Source organism: Epinephelus lanceolatus, chromosome 8 (assembly GCF_041903045.1).
Source record: "Epinephelus lanceolatus isolate andai-2023 chromosome 8, ASM4190304v1, whole genome shotgun sequence".
Lineage (NCBI taxonomy): Eukaryota > Metazoa > Chordata > Actinopteri > Perciformes > Serranidae > Epinephelus > Epinephelus lanceolatus.
Genome location: NC_135741.1, coordinates 45,835,074 through 45,855,709, shown reverse-complemented (window position 1 = coordinate 45,855,709; position 20,636 = coordinate 45,835,074). Strand labels below are relative to the sequence as shown.

At 39.4% G+C, this 20,636-nt stretch overlaps 1 protein-coding gene and 1 long non-coding RNA gene across 6 annotated transcripts; one reads left to right on the top strand and one right to left on the bottom strand.

The window, feature by feature from the left end:
- Positions 1-634: 634 nt before the first annotated feature.
- Positions 635-17,335, bottom strand: LOC117258213 (uncharacterized). Of its 5 annotated transcripts, XM_033628855.2 has the most exons (7): positions 16,901-17,335; positions 14,898-14,937; positions 12,166-12,375; positions 11,676-11,786; positions 10,083-10,256; positions 8,140-8,306; positions 635-1,796 (listed from the first exon to the last, which is right to left on the bottom strand). In XM_033628855.2, the coding sequence occupies exons 3-7, from the start codon at positions 12,362-12,364 to the stop codon at positions 1,545-1,547; spliced, it is 903 nt and encodes a 300-aa protein (XP_033484746.2). In that variant the 5' UTR covers positions 12,365-12,375; positions 14,898-14,937; positions 16,901-17,335; the 3' UTR covers positions 635-1,544. The 5 variants fall into 5 exon arrangements, 4 of the variants coding, with proteins under 4 accessions (XP_033484746.2, XP_078026492.1, XP_078026491.1 ...); XM_078170366.1 differs by lacking the exon at positions 16,901-17,335 and having other exon boundaries at positions 14,898-16,479; XM_078170365.1 differs by lacking the exons at positions 14,898-14,937; positions 16,901-17,335 and having other exon boundaries at positions 12,166-14,885.
- On the top strand, positions 10,250-11,477 carry LOC144464183 (uncharacterized). The gene is made up of 2 exons (XR_013491970.1): positions 10,250-11,014; positions 11,148-11,477. It is a non-coding gene; the product is annotated as an uncharacterized LOC144464183 (long non-coding RNA).
- Positions 17,336-20,636: the final 3,301 nt, after the last annotated feature.

Genomic DNA, 20,636 nt, shown 5'->3' with positions numbered 1-20,636 from the left:
ACCAAGATTTCTGGCTTGATTTGTAGGTTTTAGTGTCATGACGTCAAGGTGAGCACTGACTATTGATCTTTGTTCTTTGGGGCCAAAAACAACTATCTCTGTTTTGTCTGTGTTTAGTTGTATCACTGTAAAAAAAAAAAATCTTAAAAAAACTGTAATTTTCCGGCAGCAGGGGCACCAAAAAAATACCGCGAAATGACAGAAAATGACTCTCATAAAAATACGGTTATTTTCCATAATTAAAATACATTTTATAGTTGTAATTTTAACAAGATTTTGCCTTACTTTCAGGTTGTTTTTAACGTTTAATTAGAAACATTTTCACATTTTAAAACTTACCTATAAATATGGTAAATAAACATTGTAATATGAATAATAATGCTTAAATTTACAGAAATGTGCTGTTATTAGTTGGTTTAATGACATTATTTTATGTAAAGAGGTTGTATAATAATTTATATTTGATGTAATATAACAGTATACAACACACAAAATAATGTGATTCATCTTTCAAAACATGTCAAAAAACTGTTGAAAATCTAGATATTGGGTTTACAATTGCAACAATTTACTGTTAACTTTAGATCAGATCAAATGTATATTTAGTTATTTTACGTTGTTTTTAACGTTTAATTACAAACATTTTACGTTTTAAAACAATGAAATTACCTATAAAGATGGTAAATAAACATTGTAATATGAATAATAATGCTTAAATTTACAGAAATGTGCTGTTATTAGTTGGTTTTAATGACATTATTTTATGTGAAGAGGTTGTATAATAATTTATATTTGATGTAATATAACAGTATACGACACACAAAATAATGTGATTCATCTTTCAAAACATGTCAAAAAACTGTTGTAAAACTAGATATTGGGTTTACAATTGCAACAATTTACTGTTTATTGTAAATTTAGTTTTTTGTGTTCTTTTGCATAGATTTTCTGAATATTTAATGGACTTTCAACTTAAAAAACTATGCTCACTTATATAATTACACCAGAAATATTTTAATTTTAAATGGTTTAAACTGGTTTTTGGCCAGTGGGAAAAGGGGCTTAAATGAATTGTTGTGTTTGAATGAGACTAAGCTGAACAAGAACAGCTACAATTTCCCGTTCTTAATATTTTTATTTAACTTAACGGGTAACCATTATTACAGCAAAATTCAAAAATCAATTAAATTAAAATGACTGTCTGGTTCTGAAACAAAAAAAAACAAACAAAAGCTAGCTATTAAAATTCAACTGAATTGGAAATGAAAGAAAAAAGAAAAAAAAAAGTTAAAAAAAAAAAAAAAAAAAGTTACCAACTTACAGCAACATTCAAAGCATCCATAACTTGGTCAAGTCACCATACATCCACAACATGGATTACAAACCTACATTAAACCTCACTGGAAATGAATCCATACTCTATCCAAGGCACCCATGACCTGGTCAAGTAACCATACATCCACAACATTGATTACAAACTTTGTCAAACCTCACTGGAAATGAATCTATACTCTATCCAATGCATCCATAAGTTGGTCAAGTAATTATACATCCACAACATCGATAACAAAGCTACATAACAAATAGCTTACATGAAACCTCACTGGATACAGTGAATGGAACAGTCTATAACTTGGACAAAGTATCCATAACTTGTGAGCACTTCTTATTCCCTCCACTCGTAGTCTGCAATTTTGGTTATCAGTGTGAGAACCTTTGGACTGACTGCAAGTTGTTTTTTGGTGGTGTTCCGCTCCACTTTTGATCCCTTGTCTGGGTTTATCTTGAAGAGGCACCTGTCAAATGAAACAACAACTTTAGTAACTGTGGACTGTACTTTAATTTAATGTTTTCATACATTTGCAATAAGGTTACACAACAGTGTAGACAGAGCTTGCTTGTGAAAGAGTGTTTGGACATACAGGGCACTGTGGAACAGTGATGTAATGAAAAGATGTGAGTATTGTGTATGTGTATTGTGTATGAATGTTTGGTGGTGGTCGGAGGGGCCGTTTGGCGCGAAATGGCAGCCACGCTTCCGTCAGTCTGCCCCAGGGCAGCTGTGGCTACAAACGTAGCTTACCACCACCGGTGAGAATGTGTATGAATGAATGATGGTTTCTGTAAAACGCTTTGGGTGCCTTGAAAAGCGCTATATAAATCCAAGCCATTATTATTATTATTATTATTATTAGTATTAGTATTAGTATTATTAGTATTAGTATTAGTATTGCAAATACTATTTCAGGGAGAAGAACGTAACTTCGGTCAGGAGGATCTGCTACTCAAAGGTTTCTTGGGTATTTGAGTTTTGTTTTGTCATTATTTCATAAATAAAATAAACATTAACAAGCACCTGTTTCTGTAACTTGCCATGAGCATGAATCAAGGATAAATAAGAGACATAGCCAGTCTGAAAATCTGAAAAACAAAAATGAACTCTCAGGTACAGTTCGGACCATTTTCATCCAGTAGGGGGCATTTTTCACTCATTTTCTTTAGTCATAACTCTCCCTTGTGATATCAAATGACTTAATTTTACATAAATTCTTGAAATTTTATTATAAAAAATTCAAAAGGTCAATAATACATTGTCCTACTCCATGTATGGGTCGATCTTTCATTATTCCATTTCATAACCAAATCAGAAAAAGAGAAAACAAGGTTGTTTTTCTCTTACAATATAAACAGAACATTAAAATGAAGTTTTTGATTTTATCATTTTGTTATTGTGATATTTGGATAAATTCAGGAAATGCTTATAGACTTGTGGAAGTGCAGGTGCTTTACTTTCAGCCTACACGCACAGCAGAAAAGCCTGACCGGAGATCTGCCTGCCGACTGCCTGCAGACTGCAAGCACTCACGGCAGGAGACAAGTCACCCAGACCGGGCGGGAGCCAGCACCATCTTCAGTCATGTCCCTTCAGCCTCAGAGATTAGTAACGTTATCTAACAGCTGAGCCACACAGTAAACTAACTTCAGCCCACTGAGAAATATCCACAACACAAGTCCGTCTTCAGCTGGGGAGGGCGGCCTGTCATCTCGGCAGCTCCATGCTGCTGCTCTCCGCGACCCAACTCCACCTCCTAGTGGGGCCTCCTCGTGGCAGTGCTGGCTCCTGTCTGGTCTGAGTGGCTTGTCTCCTGGCATGAGTGCTCGTGCGCAGCAGGCGGTCAGGCTTTCCTGCTCTGCATGTAGGCTGAAAGTAAAGCACCTGCACCTCCACAAATCTCCAAGCATTCCCCCAATTTATCCAAATTAAAAAAAAATCGCCCAAAGATGGATCATGAATTGAAAGGTGTGTGAATGTGCCACATTGTGACCAACAGATATAGATACATCAAAGCTTCCTATTATGACCAACACCTGTGAAGTGTGCTGGGAGAGCTCTGGTTTCTGCTCCGTGAAGAACCAGGAGAGCCTGTGGCTGCTCCTGGAACTCCAATGCTGAGGTGCTACTGCAGGCGGTACAACAGATCACCTCAGCAAGGCAAGAGTTTTTAGAGCAGTTGTTTTTACTGGGTTAATTGTTTTTTTTTTGTTTATCTATCAATCTACTAATCCTGTGATTCCCAAACTGTGGGCCGAGGGTATTGCAGATGGGCCGCCAAAATCATTTTCAAAATAGTATGATTTTTGTTGAATAACAAAAAAAAAAAAAAAGATAGACTGGGCGATAAAACGATCTTCAATCGGGATCGCGATCACAATTATTGGCTATAATTTCCTCGATATCACATGGCAGAAATAAATACGACAGCAGCCTGTCACTCTGCCGTCTGTTGCTGCACCATAGACTGTATATAAAAGAGGGCTGCAGGTAGGATACACCGCCTCCTGTTGTGAGTGTGTATAGTTTGAGCTGCAGCTAAAGCTTAAGGGAGGAAGAGTGAAAGTTGGAAAAGAGTGAGGAAATGAGTGAAAGTGGAGCTGATGGCAACTAAAGTGACATGAATGTGTGGAGCGATTCATGAAATAAGTCTGGCCCGGTCAGTTTGCCTGTCTCGGGTCGTCATGTGTTTGAAGCCTCGCATCGGAGACCCGGCGAAATATTTTTTTTTGTTGGTGTCGGAGACGGAGGGTTGAGTGTCCAGTAGAGCAGCAGGTCAGTGTAGAGGAGACAGAGGAGGCTCCAGCAGCATCATTTGCCGCTGTGTAGACTCACAAGTCAGTCTTTAGACGCTTTGCTTAACTAAAGACTGATGACTTTCTCCCTGATTTTGTGTTTAGATGGGCGAATACAATTTCAGAGTTTAAAAAAACTCCCTACGTTGCAGAACCAATAGTAAATCTGCAGGGCGGTCCTTCGGTGCTTGTAAACATAGTCCCACTAGAAACACGTGTAGCGGTACAAAATGGCTCAACCGCACTCGCAGAAAACGCCGTCAAAGTTAGTTGGTGTTTGTCATGTTTGCGGCGACACATTCTCGCCAACTAAAAGAAACAAACATAATCTTTTACAAGGCCATGCCTCATCCGTATGGCCGGACTATAGAGGGAATTGCCTGGTTGTTTACAAATACTTCCGGGTAGAAAACCAGCAGAGCTTTTAGCTATATATATATACAGTACAGGCCAAAAGTTTGGACACACCTTCTCATTCAATGCGTTTTCTTTATTTTCATGACTATTTACATTGTAGATTCTCACTGAAGGCATCAAAACTATGAATGAACACATGTGGAGTTATGTACTTAACAAAAAAAGGTGAAATAACTGAAAACATGTTTTATATTCTAGTTTCTTCAAAATAGCCACCCTTTGCTCTGATTACTGCTTTGCACACTCTTGGCATTCTCTCCGTGAGCTTCAAGAGGTAGTCACCTGAAATGGTTTACACTTCACAGATGTGCCTTATCAGGGTTAATTAGTGGAATTTCTTGCTTTATCAATGGGGTTGGGACCATCAGTTGTGTTGTGCAGAAGTCAGGTTAATACACAGCCGACAGCCCTATTGGACAACTGTTAAAATTCATATTATGGCAAGAACCAATCAGCTAACTAAAGAAAAACGAGTGGCCATCATTACTTTGAGAAATGAAGGTCAGTCAGTCCGGAAAATTGCAAAAACTTTAAATGTGTCCCCAAGTGGAGTCGCAAAAACCATCAAGTGCTACAACGAAACTGGCACACATGAGGACCGACCCAGGAAAGGAAGACCAAGAGTCACCTCTGCTTCTGAGGATAAGTTCATCCGAGTCACCAGCCTCAGAAATCACAAGTTACCAGCAGCTCAGATCAGAGACCAGATGAATGCCACACAGAGTTCTAGCAGCAGACCCATCTCTAGAACAACTGTTAAGAGGAGACTGTGCGAATCAGGCCTTCATGGTCAAATAGCTGCTAGGAAACCACTGCTAAGGAGAGGCAACAAGCAGAAGAGATTTGTTTGGGCCAAGAAACACAAGGAATGGACATTAGACCAGTGGAAATCTGTGCTTTGGTCTGATGAGTCCAAATTTGAGATCTTTGGTTCCAACCGCCATGTCTTTGTGAGACACAGAAAAGGTGAACGGATGGATTCCACATGCCTGGTTCCCACTGTGAAGCATGGAGGAGGAGGTGTGATGGTGTGGGGGTGTTTTGCTGGTGACACTGTTGGGGATTTATTCAAAATTGAAGGCACACTGAACCAGCATGGCTACCACAGCATCCTGCAGCGACATGCCATCCCATCCGGTTTGCGTTTAGTTGGACGATCATTTATTGTTCAACAGGACAATGACCCCAAACACACCTCCAGGCTGCGTAAGGGCTATTTGACCAAGAAGGAGAGTGATGGAGTGCTGCGGCAGATGACCTGGCCTCCACAGTCACCGGACCTGAACCCAATCGAGATGGTTTGGGGTGAGCTGGACCGCAGAGTGAAGGCAAAGGGGCCAACAAGTGCTAAACACCTCTGGGAACTCCTTCAAGACTGTTGGAAAACCATTTCAGGTGACTACCTCTTGAAGCTCATGGAGAGAATGCCAAGAGTGTGCAAAGCAGTAATCAGAGCAAAGGGTGGCTATTTTGAAGAAACTAGAATATAAAACATATTTTCAGTTATTTCACCTTTTTTTGTTAAGTACATAACTCCACATGTGTTCATTCATAGTTTTGATGCCTTCAGTGAGAATCTACAATGTAAATAGTCATGAAAATAAAGAAAACGCATTGAATGAGAAGGTGTGTCCAAACTTTTGGCCTGTACTGTGTGTGTGTATATATATATATATATATATATATATATATATATATATATATATATATATATATATATATATATATATATATATATATAAATAAATAAATAAATAAATAAATAAAGGAACCACTCCTTTATTGGGGGTGTCTTGCTAATTGCCTATAATTTCCACCTGTTGTCTATTCCATTTGCACAACAGCATGTGAATTTGATTGTCAATCAGTGTTGCTTCTTAAGTGGACAGTTTGATTTCACAGAAGTGTGATTGACTTGGAGTTACATTGTGTTGTTTAAGTGTTCCCTTTATTTTTTTGAGCAGTGTATATACATAGCCTATATATCACATTTTTCACATCACTGTATCACCTTTTGGACTAATCCGATGTTTGTAAAGTCTATAAAGACAATGACTGAGCAAACATTACTATTTCTGTGTGCACGTTTAGCTGGGCTAACCATTAGCTGTTAGCCCTGTTAGCCGTTAGCAGTGTCTGTAATAGGTAACTCATATCATTTGTGTTGCTATGTGTGGTATTTATTCAGTTTTGGGAAATCACGATGTCTAGAAAGCATCAGTGGCTGCAGCTGACAGGGACAGCTAACAGCAGCAGCAAAGCTAACAGGACGTCATCTGTTAAAAGCCTCCCGTTGTTGGATATGACATGAAACTACTGCAGTTAGCTCAATCATGTTGTAACTAAGACATCCGCTGGAAAAAATATTTTCTTCACGGATGAGCACACGTTTGATAAAACGGAGTTAAATCTCTCGGCATCCATTTTCAAGCTCTCTGTGTGTTTGTTTCCTTGCAGACAAGAAAAGGGGGAGCGCACATTTCCGAGAAGGCGTGTCCTTTTCAAAAATGCAAGAGGCGTTGCTTTGTTGCCGGCTGTTTTCGCCGGTGTGTTAAACACACTTTAGAAAGTAGTGTCCCCAGACTATCAGAAGGTGGAGATCTCTGATTGTCTGGTGGCGAGACTAGCTGCTGTGAGGAGCAGTGTTGATGATACGATGGTAAGAAAGTGGAGGAGAAAACTCTGTGTAAACGCTGAGCTGCTTGTGTCGCTAATTCTGTGGTAACGTCTCATATTTTGGCTAGTCTACGGCATGAAGAACAGGCGTTAAGACTACTGTAGATGCAGCGTGTGTGTCTGTGCGTGTCAGCGCTGCGTGCGCGCGCACACACACACACACACACACACACACACACACACACACACACACACACACACACACACACACGGGGCGTCGCCTTAGAGCGGTGAAGTGAAACAATAACCTGAAGATCACCTGAGCTGACGTGAACTGTGAGTCAGAGCAATAAAACTTTAAGAATAAAAAAGCTAAATATTCACCAAGAACCACAGAAGGAGATTTAACTATGATAACAGATGTAGATGCCTACAGCTGCGTCATCCTTCTCACTTCAGGTAGTAATCTAATATTTTACAGATGACCATCTTTACTTTGAATAAAATGTAATAATAGAATGGTGTTTCTGGAAAGGGAAAACAACAACAATGTAAATCAAACCATACTGTGGATTAGTGAACTGTCCCACCCTCAGTGGACATCAAAGTAAACTCATCCTCCCACACTGAAGCCATTCCCTGGTTTCTTCAGGATTCAGTCAGGATGCTCCATGAACAGGCAGCATCAGCATGCTGCGTTTGTGACTTTGGAGCTTCCTGCTACTTTCACTTCAGTCCTGAATGTTTTATCTTTATCATTAAGATTAAAAAAAGTGCACTGAAATCGCGTTATTAGGCCTCTGTATTGTTAATGAGGGCGGAGGTGGGCTGCAAAAAATTTTGAGATTTTCAAGTGGGCCCTGAGTTGACAAAGTTTGGGAACCCCTGTACTAATCATTTCAGCACTTGAGCAGTTCTCAGTTTTATGTGCATTATATATCTTATTTTGATGTATTAAATTGACTAGTGCTGTCTTACCTCTGTAAGAACTCCAAAGTTGATGCTTGGGCTGCTGGGTAAGATATGTTCATACGGTAGTAAACCAAACATCAGCTTAAGAGCATCACTGAAGATACTGATGTGGCTATTCACAATGGTCTGGTCTGCAGACAGCATGAAATTCTCCGCTGCCAAAGTCGAGTTTCCTGGTGTGTACAAGGACAAGAGAAAAAGGGAACATTTTTGTGACAAACTGAGCCAAAAGACCATAACTCCAACAACAACTAAATGGAATTATGTTACAACTGAGTCCAGTACATCAATAACAATCAAAGTAATGGTAGTAATAGTTTTCTGTTTTTTTGTTTTAATATATTGTGGTCTGAAGTATTATTAGTTCAGTCAGACAACTCTGAAGTGAGAAAAATAAATTATTTAGCATAAGCATGGCAAGCTGAAGCACAGCATAGGGTTCCTGAACATGGCTGCAGCAGGTTTGACATCAGGCTCTGTCTCAGTTTATTCATTTCCTGAATAATGATCTGCTTGACAGACATTACAAGGAATGAACAGCAGACCCCACAGAGGATCATAGAAACAGAGCCCACAGGTGGATGCTGGGGAGGTGCAGTACCACAGGAGCAGTACGAGCAGCAGCAGCAAACGCCATCGCAAAAAAGAGGCAGCAACAGAGCAGCGGTGACAGCAGCGGCAGCAGCAGCAGAATAGCCAGGAATGAGCAGGTAAGCTGGGGGGTTTAAATATCGCAACCTGTTGGGGTGAGGGGAGCATGCGACTGATCAGCTGATCAGGATGAGCGCAACTTGAGTAGTCTGCCTGAACTACAGTAACTCCACAGGCTTCACATCATTAATATCAATGCATAAACATATTTCAGGATACAGATGCAGTAAATGGGGAAATCTTAGGAATGGTCTCAAATACTATGAAGCTGAGAATAGCTACAACCACAATGACAACAACCAATCAGACAATAACCCAATCAAGAAGTGTAAATCCAAAACTTTAACTTTCCATACTGTAAAGAGTTATCATGCACAGAAAATAAGCTGTTCAATGAAGTTATCACAATACTAAAATAACAGTATCTTAAATGTTAATAGAATAGAGAAAGACAAATATTCATACCACACACAACAATACATGGTGTACTTGGAAGTTCAGCACAGTCCACTTCAGAGGGCAAGGTTGTTTGATCCACTTTGTAGAACATCTGTTCTTCTTCTTCATTGAAGTACTTGAGGAGCAGTGGAAGAAACGCTGCAACATTCACATCTGCAACATTTTTGCTTGATGTTTCCATTTCCCTGAAGATGGTCTCCATCTTCCCTGTCTTGTCACTAGATTTAAGAAATGAAATAACTCTGGCACATTTAGTTGCTATGTTTTTGTCTTCCATGTCCACGCCTGTAAGCTCTTCAAAATGAGTCTTCATGCCAGTTGTCTCAAACAGATATGGCCATTCCTTTGTCAAGTCAGAAGTCTCAGTCCCACTGATAATGTCTTTTCTCTGAGTGAAGAAAGTGGCTCTCATCATTTTCTCAATGGCTTTGCTGTCACAGCATCTTTATCTCCACATTTTTTTAACTCTTCTTGTGCATATTTCTGGGATTCAGGGGTTTCATCAGGTGGCAGCCGTGTTGGTTGCCAGTTTATACACCCCTAAGTGTCTAGTCTTCTTTTCTGAAGTGGGGTATCCTCTCCTTCACTGCTGCTAATAAGTTGTCTCTTTAAGGAAAGTGAAGTGTTTCCTCTCTTCAGGTTATCCACTCTGCTGACCATCTGTTTGGTGAGTAAGTCATACCCACTGCCTACAACTTCACCTTCAATGACATCAGTAAATGCCACAGGGTAGGCCTTTGTCATCTTCCTTGCTATCTCACTGATATGTTTCTTCCCAGGTGTTGGGCACACGGTTAAGATTTCACTGACAATGAGCCGTATGATTTCAAGTCTCTCACTTTTTGTTGGCCGCTTTCTTGTTTCCAGCTTTCTGATGATCTCAGATGGAATTTTCTGCCAAGGAATTTGAAATTTAAAATGCCAGCTGTTGTCAGACAGTTGACGAGGTGTGATATCCATACTTGAACTACTTGTTGACCGCGGTGAACTTGCAGTTGCTGAGCTGTAACCACCTGAAGAGTACACAGAGAACATTAGCTATTATGAAATAATAGGTGGGTTTTCATGGAGCCTTTTTCCTCTTTCGGGACACTAGTTCGGGCCGAAACTATATAGAAATGACTTGGGTCATTTTTCCTCTTTTTTTGGCCGTGTTCGGGCCGAGACTTAACGCTAGTGAGACACGCCGAGTCCAGGCTTCAACACCCATGGGTCCGGTCGAATTTTAATGCCCATTAAGAACTCAGAAATCAAAACATCCCGCGACTGAAAAAGTTGGAGATCTATGGTCTAAGTAACACAGTAGTGGTTCATTGTTTTGACTCTTTGATTCAAGCATTTGCAAGTGAAGAAACATCACTATGCATTTACGTCGACACGGAGCATAAAGAACGGAACCAGACAACATTTAGTTTCACTGTTTACATGACACAATTTTCATTTCTTTCCGTTTAAGAAAATGTTTATATCACCTCTCTGGGCTTGTTTATTCTGATTGACCTGATTATAATCAGATTATTTGGCTCCATGTAAACCCACCTACTGATGCAACAGTTATTTTAAAGCCATCCATTTTTCCACATTGTATAATGTAACCTGCATAATTTTGACTCAAAGATCATTAATGTGTTTCCACAAATGGTCAGTGGATAGCATTTTAACCCCAGCATGGAGTTAGTAGTCCTGATACTGACTGCAGGAATGGAAAGGAGAGGAAAAGAAAACAACTAAGCAGAGCTACGGTGGAAATATTACCTGAGTGGTCACATGGGTGAGTTCATAAGTTTTCTTTATTAGCATTGGGCTGAAAAATGTAATTTTTTCATATGTTTCCCTTACTGTTGTTGGCTGGGAGACCTGATTGTTTTTGTTGTATGTGTGTGTGTGTGTTTTTTTTTTGTTAGGTTGGGGCTTTTATTGAGTCTGAGAACATTACGAGTGATCCAGTTTGCAAGCCAGGACCGGGATAAGGTGCAAGAAGATCCAGCCTTTTCCAACACCACAGCAGTCACACGAGTCACACTACAGATGACACCCTTGCTTTGGGACAGACAAGCTTGCGAGATCTCAACATAACACACTACACAGGGTAGCAAAGAAAATACACACCAGACTGACTATACATGGGAACTAAATGAACAACATATTCTTGTTGGGGGAACTATTGATACTACTGGATACAAAAGTCCATTTGTTTTCTGTACATTGTAATAAAATATCCTGTGTTCATCGCTGATTAGTTGTGTGTCATTCGCTACCAAATCAGAATCTAGAGAAGATAGACCCAACTGATGATACTAATTTATAAGCACACTCTCAATTCACTGCTGGTGTTTGCACTATATTAGAGTAAGTTACAGGTAGATTATATTATTTTTCAGCCCATCTTATCCAAAAGAGAGTGATTCTGTGCAACAGAGACATGTACTCACCAGAAAGGGGCATCTTGTCAGACTGTGTTACTGGACTTGCACTGGTACTGGCTCTGCTGAACTGTTCGTTGCTCTGGTTTCTTGGAGGACTGTCCAAGACATCTTGTTGGCCTTAATAAAGAACACATAGTAGTAATATTTAACCATACAGACACCACATAGCTCAATCTGGGTATATTAATAACTAACATAATTATATACTCAGTAGCCAATTGGTACATTTCAAAGTGTTCCTTTCTCAATATAATGCAGTACAGTACACCACCACTACCACCCACTATGAAATCAATGATGAACAAGGTATAATTTATAGTTATCACCTTTTTGAAAACATCAACAAAAATGTAGAGAAGATTCTTTAAAGTATTATTCATAGTAGAGCTGCTGTATTGGACTGCATTAATTTGAACAAGTGTACCTATTAAGTATATTTTGACTATGCACATTTTTCTATTGTGAAAGTTTATTATGTACAAATTGAAACACATACTTGTCTTTTTGAGCAGTGACAGAAGTTTCCTGACTTCAATTGGTCTCAGGACAGAAAGGAGGTCACTCTCCTGCAGGTAGCTCAGGTCCTGCAGGTCCTCAACTCCTAAATCTTGCAGATGCTCAAGCAAAGGCTCAGGGTCTCTCAGTTTAGGAAGACTTGATTTGATGAAAGACAGAAGCGGACTCTCTGTATCCATGACTAGGAGGACTAGAAGGGATGAAAAATACTGTTCTTCATGCATTACTGTCAGATTTTAATCTCTCAAACTCCAGATTACTCTGAGTCAGTAAAATCAGTGAATGAGTCAGTGAAATTACTCTTGTCCCACAAAGCATGTACACAGGCAAAGGATAATAATCTAGTTTCCGCTCAGGCTTCCAACATTTCATGCTCTGCCTTGCTTGTTTCACTTCATACAATCCAAATTCTGGCATATAGGACACGTCATGAGATGTAACAATAAAGTACACATGCTGGTCCTGCGTCACAAGCATGAGCTCAATCTGTCCGAATTCAAATGCCTCGCATTGGTTTAGACACAGAAAGAGTCCCTTTGTACTGAGTGCCTTTCCACTGCACCTCGGTAGCTGACTCAACATTGGGTTCTTTGACTAATGTTTCTCCTACTGCAGAGCGCACTGCTTCGCTGTACAGTTCAGCATGGAAAGGAGTGGAGTTCTTAACCACCAATGAGGGTGCAAAAAAGGAGCCAGAATGTAGGTATGCCTGCAGTAGCTGATGGTGTGTGACATACATTTTTGAAGTTTTGTGTCCTTTGCACACATCTTTTGAAATATGAATGTTTGCTCTCGAACCTCATCGTCCACAGCCGAATGAGTGGGCCAAACTTTGGTATTAAGGCAGGGTAGTGGGTGAGGTAATGATGCTTTCGTTTTTGTGAAGGGAAAATTTCTTTCCTTGCTTCCAGATAATCACCAATTAGAACACTGAGCAATGCAACCTGGGCTACTGATAGAGTAGGGGCACAAATCAATTCCACTAGCTCTTTCAGGTGGACAGTCAGTTGCCATACAGGATCCTCTCTATCTGATCTTTTCGCCAATGATAATGGGGAGAAGCCTCAGCAAAAACCAGTTTTCTGTTGCTTGGCCACCTAATTTCACATCCTTTTCTGAAACTTCAGCTGGTTTAGAGCTACCATCAGATCCCTGGTAACTAAATTGTTTGATCCTTCGATTAAGCTGTGAATATGTGAAGAATTTCTTCACCTTGACAAAATGGGTCAGGTAAATGGCAAGGTCAGATGCCACGACACCCTCAAAGAGATCATGGCCAATACAGGGTGGGAGGCCTGGCTGGCAAACATGAAAAAATGTCAGTGAATTAAAGACAGAGTTAAATTTCACACCTCTGACTACACTTGCATCACCATTTTGCAGTTCTTAAACAGTGTCATTGTACTCTTGTACTGTACGGATTGGAGCATGGTGTTCCAAATTGTCTAGCTCACTTCTGTTTATGTGACAATATCGGCAGAAATGTTGAGATGTACTAAAATTTTCTGTAAATCCACCTATGTTATGTGACCCTAAATTGTCACCGGCAATGCAAAAGACAGTTGCCTTAACAGTGTTTCCAGAAATATTCAGTCCATTTGTCTCCAGTTCTCCAAGATCGGTTATCAATTGAGAGAACACTTTCTCGTGGCCAAAATATTTGAAATCAGCTTCTCGGCACAAAAGCAAAAGCTGCAAGTTGTCAACAGTGGATCAATGAAAAGGTTGAAAATTTGCTAGAGTGAAGTAGACTCCAAGCATCTTATGTTTTTTCTTTGCCGAGCCGAGGGGATTAACCACCTCAAAAGCATCTTGATAAAGTATCACTTTTAAAGTGAGACCTGACTCAGTGAAAAGAGGATTGGATTTAAATACCGATCCATCACACACACATCATTTAAAATATGAGGTGTACTTTCATTCTCAGATGTAGAACCCTGTTCCAGCACATCGGTATGTTTTAGCAGAGTTGTCAATGTATGTTTTATGGGAACATACTGAGCATATTGCTCCTTTCTATTTTCATCAAACCCCAAAAAAATGGGTTGTGGATGCACGTATGGAAAATTCTCCTCAAAATACCGTTTTCTGTTGTACTCTGTGGAAAGGGAGGAGCTGCAAGATCCATGAATATCTACGTCATCTAGGGTCTTCAACATGTCTTCAATTTCAGTCTCAGATAGTTCAGTTTTTGTTTGAAGAGATGCTTTCAGTTGACTTTTCATGTACTGCAGGCACATTCCATTAAGACTATTAACTTCTTCTACGATCAACTGTATTGTAGAGGAAGGGATAAGTTGTTTGGCCTGCAGTTTCATATAAAACATGCACAGATTTCTCATGTACAAACTTTTCATTTGTGCAAGGTCTTTTTTAGGTGACAGAGAAGGTCTTTAAGGTCGATCAACTGTTTCTGACAATGAGGAAGTTGACATAGAAAGGGTGCCTGCAAAGTTGGACACTGTGACACAGTAGATGACCGCCGATGATGGCGGTAAACATGACATTTAAAAGCATTGTAATTTCTGAACTGAAACTTACAACTTTCCATACAACATGCATACTGATAATATGGCTCATTTCTATGAAGCCCTTGGTGCATGCATGCACGTACCCTTTTAGGGTACGTCCATGCATGCACGTCTTTTAGGGTACGCCACAACTACGACAGGTGTAATCTTTTGACATCCTTAACTGCAGTGCAGTACTCACCTTTTCATTTTACTCCATGAAATCAACTCACACCACGTATCTGCAGAGAGAAAGAAAAAAAAAACTTTATGACTCATGAAGTCTGCCAAAATCAAAATAAATGCTATTGGTTGTGAAATAGTTGACCTAAACTGTGTTAGCCAATCTCCCCTCAACAAAATAAAAGAAGATCGTTAGCTTATCCTTTACATATTTTTCAGTATTGTTTTGAATTTCATGTTGACCTGTGACTAGGGATGCACCAAAATGAAAATTTGAAAAACCTTGAAAAAGGCAGAGTAGGTTGCTCCTCCTATATTTTTGAGAGGCAAGAGGAAGATCAAAATATTATAGAAATATAGAAAGAGTAACTGGTTGAAATAAACCATTACCAAATCTCAGTATCATTTATAAAATATTTTTTCTCTCTTCTTTGGAAGAAAATACACTTAAAATGGTTCACTAGCGACACCTGCAAGCCGAGGAAAAGGAGCAGTCTGCGTGAAAAGAAAGGAGCAGGTGGGGGCTAGAGGAGGACAGGGGCTTCTGACTCAATGCATTTTTTTTTATGCTAATCTATGATTGGCTAAGACACGTAAAATGCCATGTCAAAGGAACCACTCAACGACCAGAATACAAGATTGACATCAGGTTGGTGCGATGACAGTTCCCAAATTTCATTTTCACATTTATACAACTATATTGACCCTTTGCTAAGCCCCCACCCCCATTGTTTACTGTTGCTATGTCATTCCCAGCCGTGCTCCGAGCATAAGAAATATATAGCTTTCAGCAACATTGGCATTAATTTCAAAGGAAATATCAGCAAATTTCTGGATAAACTGTTCAGAGATATCAGACAGAAGCAGTCACAAAGATCATTCATAGTTTTCAGTGACTTGACCCGCGCAGATGGAGGGTAAAACATTGGTTTAACGACATGACCGTAATCTTTCTCTTTTTTTTCCATCGCTCACTGAAAACTGTCATTTGGGAGATGAAGGCAGGGTTTTCCCCATTACTATAACACTTGCTCAAGTCTAATGAACGGGCAACATGAAAAATAACTCAGCATGAGCAACTTTTTTTTTTCCCACATCCTATATTGCTGCCGCAGCAACAACATCCTGCTAAAAACAAATATAGGGCTGCAGCTAACGATTATTTTCATTATCGATTATTTAAACGATTAATCTATTAGTTGTTAAACCGATTATTCATTTATCAAAATAGTTGACGATTAATTTAACCCTTTGGTACCGTGTGTGCGTGCCTGTGTGTGGTCGTGCACATGCGTGAGCAAGCGCACACACACGCACACAGTGCTGATCAAAGCCATAACTATATCATAGCCCTTCTATATAAAAGCCCATTAAAAAAACCTAGAATTATGCAGAGTAAAATTGAAAACCTGAAACTACAAAAAAAAAAAAAATAATGCATCAAAATCAGTTTTGTTTTGTTCTGAGGGGACAAAAATGTCCCTAAGGGTATAAGTGTATGCATTTTTTGCCCACAGTGTATTATTGACCTTAGAAAAATTTCAAAACCAAATTTTGACAAGTTACATAAAATTAAGCTTCCTAGCCAAAAATCATGCCATTTCAAGTCATACAGTGAAAGTTATGGCCAAAAAATGAGTGAAAATTTCCCTCAAAGGACAAAAATGTCCCTAAGGGTACAAGAGGGTTAATAATGGATCACTGTTCAATTAATCGATTAATTGTTGCAGCTCTAAACAAATGTTCGTCTTTCTCTCCACGTGTGTCAGTTAGTTCACAAAAGCAAACGTAATGACTCACTGTTAAGTGGTAAGCTAGTGGCTGGTCTGGCTGAATACTAAATGCAGCTTACACTGGCAGACGCCATGTGAAGACGCGGCCGGCCATGCTTTTGTCATCATAGTTAGCTAACATTTCAATTGACGACATGCTAGCGGATTCGGTGCCTTTTGCCGACTAAGTAAACTCAGAGCCATGGTGGTAAATAAAGCTAATGCTACTCAGCTTGAGTTCGATACTTGCCTTGTAGCTTCGTCCTTCCTCCAGCCTCAACATGAGCTGCTGTTCTCTCGAAGTTTCTGTCGACCAACTCAAACGGGAACCGCCGCGCGGTAGTTGTTGATCTTGTTCAGCGTCACGTCAAAGACGGATGTTCAGTGTCCCAACAGCCAATGGCATGTCTTCTTCTTCTTCTGAACAGATTCTATCGACCAACCCAAACGGGAACCGCGCTTTCCGCAGCACGTACTCCAATGGCATGTCACGTTGTTGTCATGACGTTGTTCCGGTTCAGGCCCCAATGTGTGCTGCAAGACCTTTTTTTTTGGTGTGTGTGTACGTGTGTTTGTGCAGAGAGACGTTGCAGCAGTAGAATGTCTCCTGATTAAACGTGTTTTGTTCAGACATGCTGTGAAATAATTCAAGACGTTGTGATTTGAATTTCCCCTCAGGGGATTAACAAAAGTAAAGTAAAAGTAAAGTAAATTTACATTGTTTGCAATTACTGCCCCTACATTTATTTAGATTTTTTTTAAATAAATAATACAGTGTGGCCCTGCAATGTTTCATACTTTATATTACTTTTTATTTCTATAAATTATATTTTCACTGTTTACCTCTGAATTGCTGAAAAGCAATTAGACACAGATGATATTAATGCTCTGTCATTAAGATCTGTTCTGAATGACAGAATATAATGCTTTCAGGTGGTAGGTTGAGGAAACAGATGAAAAGCATGTAGTTTATGTGGTTTTATCCTGGTGATGGCCTCCTTCACTAACAGTTCCTTTTCTTGGTTTGGTTTATTGTGACAGATATTGAGATTTGTTTGCCAATACAACAGCATTTACCTTCCCTGGAGACCATTGCTACATTTAAACTGCATTTCATATTAGCCTATAGCAGTTCTAGGCCACTCACAAATGTTTATTTTCATTAACCACGGTCATTTCAGTAGCCTACACAGAGCGGTCCAAATCATTCATTTTCACATGATGCATGCAGTTTCACTTTAGATATGGCTCAAATGAAATGAAATGAAATGAAATGGCAGTTAAGTAAGTAAGTGTAACCTAACATCCCCCTACCCACCACCACCAAAAATATTATTATACACAAATGTCTGAGTGTTAATGGGACTGTGTTTGCATCTGATCCTAACTTTGATAGGCCTAAACTGATTTACAGTCTGGCTAATAAACTGCCCTTGACAATATGAGCATGCTACGAGTGACACGAGACCATCCAGTCATCAAACAGTGTGTCTGCTTCAGTTCTGAAGCAGCAGCTGCAATAAAGTAGCAGCATCTCCATCAGTGAAATGCTTTATTGAAAGCATTTAATTGCAACTCACTTGGTAGTGCTGATGCCCCATAAGCAGAGGCTATATAATCCTTGCTGCAGCAGCCCTAAGTTCAAGTCCAACTCTTTGCTCTGCATATTATTCACCCTCTCAAGCTTTCCCCTTTCCCTATGTCTCTCCAGATGTCCTTTCAAAATAAATGTTAATATAATGTTAATAAATGTTACCATCTAGGAAAGTACAGTAATTGTGGTTATTTTCAATGAAAATATTAGTCAATTAACAAAGAAATTCTAGTAAAATTACAAATTAAATAGTTATTTTACTATTAATTTCTCAGTAATTTTAAATGATTTCTTATTTTTTTATAGTTTTAAAGTTGAATTTAACAGTTTACTCCCTTAAATAACAGACAAATATTTGTGAAATTACGATACATTTGTGAACGTATTTTAACAATAAATATGTGTATTTCTAATGGGGTTTTTTTTGTAAAAGAACAGAAATATCTTGGGTTTTCACAGTTACAGTGATTTCACGTTATTTTACATTTGACATGTAAAATCACAGTCTCTTTTTGTAAATTTAATGGTATTTTAAAAATACAGAAAAAATCTGTAAAATAAACAGTAAAATTCTGTTATATTACTTTTTTTTTTTACAGTGTAGAAAATTCTGGCACATCCATGTATTGATTTCATCAATGCACTTATTTAGCAGATGTAGGGGATTGTAGTCATCTGGTGACACTGTTATGTAAAGTTGTGTGTCATCTGCATAAGTATGGTAGGAGATGTTATGATATTCCATAATCTGAGCAAGAGGGAGCATATAGATGTTGAACAGAAGAGGCCCAAGAATGGACCCTTGAGGAACTCCACATGTAATTTTTGTTCGCACAGATTCATAATTGCCAAGTGACACAAAGAAATCCCTGTCTTGTAAATAAGATTTAAACCAATTTAGCACAGTGCCAGAATAGTCCCACAGACTTTTCTAGTCTGTCGAGCAGTATCTTATGGTCAACTGTGTCGAATGCAGCACTGAGATCTCGTAATACCAGAACCGAAATCTTTGGTGCATCACTGCTCAGATGAATGTCATTTAAAACTTTTACAAGTGCAGTCTCAGTGCTGTGATGTGCTCGAAATCCAGACTGAAAGGCATCAAAGGAATTGTTTTGCTCCAAGAAGGTGTTAAGTTGCTGAAAAACAACCTTTTCAATGATCTTTCCTAAAAATGGTAGGTTTGATATGGGCCTGTAGTTATTTATTACTGAGGCATCCAGATTAGGCTTTTTTAAGAGAGGTTTAATGACTGCGGTCTTCAGGGCCTTTGGAAAAAGGCCTGACTGAAGAGAACAGTTGACTATCTGTAGTATATCTGATGCTATGCAGTTAAAAACATCTTTAAAAAAGCTTGTAGGCAGAGTGTCAAGGCAGCAGGTAGTGGACCTAAGGTTTCTAACTATGTTTGTCAAAGTAGCATAATTTAATGGGTGAAAAAGTGCTAAATTAACTGGAGCAGTCTCATGAGGCACAGGTAAATAGCCACTGTGTTGGAGTTACAGACTGTCTGTCTTATCTTTAAAATCTTGTCTGTGAAAAAAGAAGCAAAGTCATTGCATGCCTTGGTGGATAGCAGTTCAGGAGGGACTGACGCTGATGGGTTTGTCAGTGTTGGGATTCACAGGACCACAGATGATTTATCATTTGGTAAAATCTTAACTGGAGATTTAAAGGCTTTTTCCTCTGCATGCTCTTTGTTCTCCAAACAAAGAGAGCTATGTGGCACCCATCTCCACAGGAGATCTCAACTCACACCTCAGTAAGACACAAGTCTCACAACTTGATTGGACAGTACTGTTACAGTGACAGGCCCCTCTGTGATGTCACCAAACTCTAAGCTAAGTCCTGCTCCTTTCAAGCTCTCTCTCTATTGCTCTCCAGCGGTTGAACAGCTAACACCTCTTTCCAGCTGGGCCTGGAACAGCAGAGGCCCAGACCCTTGCTGCTTGCCCCAAACCACTAAAGGGAGGGCAATTGATCATGGACTCTCTTGCAAACACAAGGTTTGCAACTAGCTTTCCAGCAGCAAGGAATTAAGTGAGTTAGCACCCAGCGTCTAACTGCTAAACCCTGAGTGACCAGCTTCCTTGGAGTTTCATCTTTGGAACAAAGGACCTAACAAAGACTGCAGCTGGAATCATCTCCCCAGCCTTCTTCTGCTGGCTAACAGAGCAGCACACCACCAAGTGACTTTTTCTCCCATCCACTCAAGGATCGGTAATGTAACAACTGGGCATAGCTTATCACAGCTTTACAGGCTAAGCAAGACTGTTTAACTTGTTGTACGTGATTTGATGCTGTTTACTGAGTTATTGTTGTGATAGATTGCAGTTAGGTCATTGATTATTTGGCTTGTGTTTAGTTTGCTAATATTGTTCACAAACAGATT

What these genes read in the sequence shown, in the direction of transcription:
- LOC117258213 (XM_078170365.1), bottom strand. Translation starts at nt 12,409, where the DNA reads ATGCATGAAGAACAGTATTTTTCATCCCTTCTAGTCCTCCTAGTCATG. An exon ending in GTCACTGCTCAAAAAGACAA is followed by an intron (nt 11,787 to 12,165) that starts GTATGTGTTTCA and finishes TTCTTTATTAAG; the next exon opens with GCCAACAAGATGTCTTGGAC. An exon ending in TGACAAGATGCCCCTTTCTG is followed by an intron (nt 10,257 to 11,675) that starts GTGAGTACATGT and finishes TGTACTCTTCAG; the next exon opens with GTGGTTACAGCTCAGCAACT.